This window comes from Physcomitrium patens, chromosome 9 (genome assembly GCF_059467195.1).
Source record: "Physcomitrium patens ecotype Gransden chromosome 9, ASM5946719v1, whole genome shotgun sequence".
Classification (NCBI taxonomy): domain Eukaryota; kingdom Viridiplantae; phylum Streptophyta; class Bryopsida; order Funariales; family Funariaceae; genus Physcomitrium; species Physcomitrium patens.
This window is the reverse complement of record NC_143418.1, coordinates 1,985,869-1,993,221: the sequence shown is the minus strand read 5'-3', so window position 1 is coordinate 1,993,221 and position 7,353 is coordinate 1,985,869. Positions and strand designations below refer to the sequence as shown.

The window sequence follows — 7,353 nt, the reverse complement described above, 5'->3', positions numbered from 1 at the left end:
TGTTTGATGTGAGAAGGAACACAAAATTGAGTATGACATGACATGTATTAGAGTTGAAATAGCAATTTCTAATCACAACTTGTGTATTTATCAATATTAATTAAATGCAAGGTAGTAAACTTGGAATAATATCTCTAAACAATAGAAATGTAAAAATTCATTTAGTGAGTTTTCAACAAGGCTCAAATTTCCATTTCAAAATGGCTGACTCAATTTTGTTGGATACTACAGTAAACCACTTCTAAATAAGCCAGTCTCTCCATTATATAATCATACAAAGAGACATTACGCTATTTCTAAGAAGAATGGTTTTCCTCCCTCCTTGTTGTTAGATAGTAAACAAATAACAAACAAATAACAAACAAACAACACATCCATCTATTCAAACTCAACCTCTTATGAACAAATATATTGTGGGATAATTTTCATCTCTATACAAAATGCCTATTTTAAACACCTTTATAATAATATCTATCTAATATGCAGCTTCCAACTACATGGAATGTGTGAAGAAAATAATTCATTACCTTGCCAATCAAATGCACCAAAACCCAAACTCCATCCCAAGAAGCGTCACAAACTTGCATTTACACACACAAAACCCTAATTTCTCACCGTGAATGCATGCCGAGCCGTCGGAAGCTGGTCGCATCCATGAAAAAAGGAACTATACAATGCACAAATTCTTGTTGTTGCTTCATGGCCACGCTATGGACCGCGGAGTATTTTTGGTGTAAATGAAGAGCGCCCCTTCATTTCAGTGTTTTTGTGACTTTGTCAACTTCGTTCTGCTTTCCTCACCGCCGAGACTGAAGCTAACGCGTGACGACAGTCGCCGCTCTCCTTCATTCGTGTCTCCTGTTTAATGCTTTAAGGTGTGTTTGATAATGCCTGCTTCTCGTTTTTCACTTTGAGACCAATCGGAACTGCTTCATTGTGGGTGTGGTTTTATTTTTATCTTTACTTTTTTTTCTTGCTCATGCTAAGTGTGTATCTACGTGACCGTATTTTATCTCCCAAATTCTGCAATTGATCACGTCTGCGTTCTTTGGCGATACCCTCGAAGTGAATTGGGTTTCACCTGTGATGAGCGTTTTGGGTTTTGGATTTTGGTGACGGTTTTGTGAGAAGTACGCAATCGTTTGATTTGGACTGCCATTGAATTTATTCTGGGTTTTGCTCAATAGCTGTGTGGTTGCGTTTGTTTCATTGATTTCGGTTACTTTCTGAACAAGATAGACCTCTGCATTAGAGATATTTTTGTAGTGGAAATGAGCTTACGTGCTCGATTTGCAGAATTTATTGAGTTGAATGGGAAATTCTTCTAGTCAAGAAGTTGGAAAGTCGAGTACGACAGCTGTCACAGATGACACTGTAAAGAGAGCAGTCACGCCAGTTGCAGCAGCAGTTGGGCCTGCGGAGGCGCCGAAGAAGAAAATTTGTTGCGCCTGTCCGGAGACGAAGAAGTTGCGGGACGATTGCATCGTGGAACATGGGGAAAACGCTTGTGCGAAGTGGATTGAGGCCCACAAGCAGTGCCTGCGGCGAGAGGGTTTTAATGTGTAGTGGTATTGAGCCTTGGAAGCGTGGAAAATTTATTTTTTGATTGAGCATCCGTCACTGCGAAGGAATGAGAGAATAACATGAACTGATCTATGCATTTTAACTTCGATGGGGTTGAGATCGCACGAGAAAGACAGATCGGTTCAATTTTTCAGGAGCGACTTGAATGCAATCTGGACATGAATATTCTAGGATTAAGCTAGAATGTTCATGCCCTGTGAGTTTTAACTTCTTGCAAGAATCAACCATTTTTGACAGTTCTGCGTGTAACCTACGCAATTGTGGAATTTCCCTTTTCATCAATTCGATACCTTGTCTCTGGCGGGAATTGGTCTTTGTTTACCACAGTGCTTATGGTTTAGCAGATTTGAGGGTTTCTTATGAGTTTTAAGTTTGTCCACAAACCCCTTCTGGGCATCAGGCTGTTATCAATCAATGTTGATGAAGTTCATTTGAAGATGGCAATCGCCATGACACTCGTTATTACGTTCCGGTCTTGTTCTGCATGACTTTTGGAAAGCTGACGAAGTCTCTGAGGTGTAGGTACAGGCACAATAGTCCGTAGAGGAGCTCATTATTTTTTTATGATCTGTTCTTATCATAGACTTCAGCTTTATCAAGCGATATGTAATCGTTCAGTAATAATTCTATCGTTCTTCTGTGATGTTGTAATGGGGAATTACTTCTGCAGTTTTCAAAGATGGTATCTGATGATTCTGGTGAGCTTTCCACCTAAACATTGCATTCCTGAATGCTTGTATTTGTATTCCATTGTGTGGGTGAAGAATGCATACTGGCTCCACCAAAAAGGTTATGTTCTTTTACTCTATGTGCTGTGACGATGGCAATGAGCAACAATCCTTTGCTCACTGTCTTAGTGACTACATGGCTTTGCACAATGTTTGTTTTGCTTCACAATCTGCTGTGCCCCTTAATCTGCTATACTTGTGTCTGCTATGGGAATAAACGTACGTGAGAAGATGAACAAGATATCTGAGCTAGTTGGTCGTAACAACATTGCTAAGACTGTAATGTGCACTAGACGGCTACTAAGATCATACCTCGAAGGTGACAAGAAGTTTATTAAGTATTACTTCTATAAGAGAAGTACGCTTAACCACTTCTCTAATCTAATGAAGAAGATGGATATAAGAGTTTACGAAGGTGGTATGAAGACAGAAGAAATGTTCATCACTGCTACAAACATAAGCTATTCCGGATGGGTAAAGGCACTATGTGCAGGTGTAGATTACAACACACGATTATGTTCTACGGATCTGGAGTATACGTGTAGCTGGAGTGCAATACAAGTTATAGATCAAATAGATGTTCCAAGACCATTAATAATGTTTATGGATATAGAAGTGTACCACAAGTGTGTTGTGAAAGATCGAAGAGACAAAGTCTGAAAAAGCTTCACCGAGGAGTCCGATCTCGACTTTTGCCTTGCCCTTACTGTATGCAAGACGCCCTTTGGAGAGCTTTCCCTCAGTACAGATCACGTCTCGCCGACCAAGACTTGAAAGCTCTCTCTCTAACCTGTCTAGAGACTCGCTTCTCACTTCTACGTTATCTTCTTCTATATCTGGATCACCATCCTTAGGACAAAAGTCAACGTGGACAAAGCTCTCACACCCTGTGAACTTTCTTTTAAGGAGATTTATTTCTTCGGAAGATAGATCCTTTTCCTTACCAGTAACGATAACAGTAAGTTAGCTTCAGCATCCTTGAATATGCTGCGGAAGAAGTCCCAGATCCTGCCGTCATACTTGTTCAACCTATCCCACTTGTGTATGCATGCAACAGTTCCCCCATGCTTACTCATACCCTCAAGTTTCCTTCCTCAGTCCCGTGTGCGTTTGAAGAAAAGTGTGAGACTCTCCAACATACGGAAGATGCACATGATCAAGATGCGCGGAATTTGATTACGCTCTATTTATCGACTTGACACGTACAGAACATGACCTCGTCTTTTGGGAGCTTTAAAGCTATCTCGAAATGTATGCCACACTACTGTGTATCAATTACTATCTCAAGGAAAGATATAGCTTAGTCAAAGTTTTTGGATTCTGCGTGACGGGTGGTCACACATCTGTTGGTGAAAGTATGTACAGACGCTTAATATTACAAACTTGCCAGCCAAGATTCTAAACGCCGCATCAAAGAATTCGTGACCGCCTTAGTAGCAAACTTTTTCGCGCAAGAGACGATTGTAAATCCCTGCTTATTTAGCGGATATCTACCAATCTACGAGAAATGCTAATTATACATCGTGAAAGCATTCCACATCGAGCTCACGCCCATATGAGTCGCGAATCCAAGACAACGTAAGTTTTGGGTATTGAAAACTGACGCGGCACCGCCTTTACAGTGATTATTGGATTCCTTGGTGAACACGACCAGTGCTTCAGTTTTGGATACAACATGGAGTGCTGGACATTCTTAGCTTCGTCGCGATCGAAGCAGGTAACAATATCAGAGGACGATAGAGTTCCACGGCAACAGCTAGCAACGGCGCTGGAAGCGATGTTCTAGGTCCTTTTCGTGTGTTATTTTTTAGGTTGTGAAGATCTAAACAAACGTGGGTACAAAAACACATCATCGGCGACATACCCGCAACTTGAAGAAGAAGATACGAATCTAAACTGCGTCGATGTTCACGAATTGGAGCTTCAGCTCCTGTTCAATGTTTGATGCAGTGTGGTATTTGCCCTGAAGCAAGAGCTCCCTGTGTGGTGCACATCAAAGAAGTTGTGAATTTACAGACGCTGTGCATTTGAAGAAGCTGTGCATGCATGCGTAAGTGGATGTGGTAGAAACGAAAGCAGTCAGTTGCGCGTTGCAAGTGAGGTTTTTCCGCATTGATTTGCTGATTTCACACACACAGCTTGCTGTGCATGATCGCAGCTGCCGATGTGCAGTTTCACGTTCTGATCCCACTTATCATTGTGTAGCACAACGGCATGTCCGGCACTCTTTTGGTACTGTCAATTCTTACTTACAACAACATTTACAATAACATTTGCTGTGCACAGCTTGCTCAAAGCATGGTTTCCTAGTAATTGTAGAAAGGATATAAGATCTAATGTGGAACTAGACACAAGAGGATTCATTTCGAGGTTCAAACATGGCCTTTTCGGGTTGTATTTAACCAGTGATGAGATCTCAAAGTATCCTAAGATATTTTGAAATATTTTGATATTTTGATACTTCACCAAATCACCCACCTCTCGAGGTCTTGAGGTTTATGATTTTAAAATTAAAATATCAAAAGAAGGGTGGGTGAAATATCAAAAACCATGTTGCTTGTTTTAACTCTCTTCCCTCTCTGACTCCAAATTAGGGTGTAACAAAATTTGAACCAGTGAGTGATATTAGAGGGTAATAAAATTTAAACTATGATCTTGGAAATATCAAGGGTTGAATTCCATTTATTTGCTTTTGCAAAAGTGCCATGTTTAAATCCCTTATTGTAATGAAGCTATTTGTGGTTTAGTGTTTGGATATGATTGAATATTAGATGATTAAGTGTGTTTTGATGTCAAAGAAAAACTTGTTTTGTTTGTTTTTTAGAGATGGTATTGCAACTCATTTTGCTTTGTATTGTTCATGCAATGAGTTTCTTATTTCTCTTGTTTCAGGTATAGGTTCTATCTTCTAAATTTATCTAAGAAAAATCTAATAGATTCTTTTAAGAAGGATCTACACTTAGATTTTCATTTAACAATTTTTACATTAATTTAAAATGCTTCAACTTGTCTTCTTTTTGTATTCAATGCTTGTTTAACAAAATCATGTGTGATTTTTATAATATGGTATCTTTGCATTGATTTTTAAGAATATTGAATTTTCAAAAAGTTTTGGAATATTTTTAAATTTGAGGTAAGCATGCTAAAACTTTCTCAATTAGTTTTATATTGGATGTAGATAGATCAATAATCCATTTTTTTATTCTAATCATACACCAATTAATTTCAAAGTGATTTGTTTTCTTATGATTTTTTATTTTTCTTATTCTTTTCATAATGTTCTTTTATGTCATTATAATAGTAATGTTTGTTAAAGACCATTTATGTTACTAATTTTTGTAATCAGATTGCATAATATTTATTATTATTTTTGTAAATATTCAATATATGACTTTTTAAGAAGATGGTAAAACATACTACAAGTTGTTTTTAGAGATCTACAAATTAATGTCTTGTTTATGAAGATAAATAATAAACATTTTGATGTTTTATAATTGACATCTCTAATACCATTCAAATCTACAAATGCTTAAGTAAAAAAAATCTCTTGTATTTTTAAGAATTAGAGATCAAAAAATAAATGACAAAATATCTTGCAAAAGATACTTTTCGTGGCTTGTAGTTATTGCTCCTAATAATGGTGCATGTAATCGCTTATAAAATATATCTAAATAACCAACACATTTTTTTGTTTTTATTAAATAGAATACTATTCTTACCAAGACTTCATTGTGTTTTGAATCTAATATTAACATGTCTATCTATATTCCTAATTAAATAGAATCTTACATTTGAAAGTAGCTTGTAATCATGTTGTTAAATTTTAGATTATTTAAAAGCTAATATGTATAATATATCTAATAAAGAAATATTCTTATCTTCTTTTAGATAAATTATGTTTTAAAGAATTGATGCTTTAGTTTAAATTTGGTCATTTAAAATCTAAACATGATGTTGGATTTTGTAATCAATAAATAATTTAAGTAAAACGATTTTAAAAATGAAAAATAAAATGATGTTATATAAAACATTAAAATCTAATATAGAATTTCTGTTTTTTTAATAGAGGGTCAAAATTGATTTTCATGTAACATATTTAAAATTTAAAATTTTAATTCATAAATTAACTCTTTTAACTTGTACATAAAATATAGATTTTTTTTATCAATGGAACTTAGAATTTGTATCATGTAAACATATCTTTTTATATAGCTATGAATATTTATGTGTTTAATAAGCAAATTTGTAAAATTACCAGTGTAGTGATTTTAAAAACTGTCTTTCATCATACAATAGATGAAAACATATTTTTAAGTCCATTTTCTGTTTTTGCTATAATAAATAAATAATAATAATGATAATAATTGATGTTAAGATCTAGGGATTATTAATAGAAAAAACACATAAAGTCAAATTGACTAATCTTAAATCTATTTTTTGTATATAGATTCAAATTCTTCTTTTATTGATTGTACCTATCTTTAATTTATGAAACTTAGATTTGTATATCATTTTTGTATATTTAATATTTAATTTCTCATGTTTTTAATCTTCACAAATTTATCAAATTTGATGTTGTTTGATAATTATTTATGTTGTATTATGCTATTTAATAAGTTTTGTTTAGATATGGTTGGTCCATTAATATTTTCTATATCCAAGTATTGTCAACTTCCATCATTGATATTTTTTTAAAATTAAACATCTATAAGATTATTATTATCTTTATTTATTTATAAATAATATTATTTTATTTTATTTTATTAAGTTACCAAAATCAAGGAGTATATATTATCGTGATCTATCTTCTGCCTTAGTTTTGTTAATTTATTTGTTATGTTTATAGGGAGCATTACCAAAATTTTAGAATTAGTTCACATTTTACTTGTTACTTATAAATATTTTAATTGAACTTTTATTTGAATTTTTTTTATTGATGTCAATTTTAGCAAAATGCTTGCAATTAGAACTAAAGTCAAAATAAAAATTTAAAGTTCTTTCTTATATGGTATTTTTTTAATAATATCAAGTAGAATTTATA

General features: G+C 34.3%; 1 protein-coding gene across 1 annotated transcript; it reads left to right on the top strand.

Moving 5' to 3' along the window:
- Positions 1-628: 628 nt before the first annotated feature.
- On the top strand, positions 629-2,242 carry LOC112286336 (uncharacterized). Its single transcript, XM_073536067.2, has 2 exons — positions 629-875; positions 1,297-2,242. Exon 2 carries the CDS (start codon positions 1,312-1,314, stop codon positions 1,564-1,566), a length of 255 nt encoding a protein of 84 aa, XP_073392168.1. The 5' UTR covers positions 629-875; positions 1,297-1,311; the 3' UTR covers positions 1,567-2,242.
- The last annotated feature ends 5,111 nt before the right edge of the window (positions 2,243-7,353 follow it).

Bases quoted from the DNA above. Each gene is read 5' to 3' on its own strand.
- LOC112286336 (XM_073536067.2), top strand. From the start codon at position 1,312: ATGGGAAATTCTTCTAGTCAAGAAGTTGGAAAGTCGAGTACGACAGCT.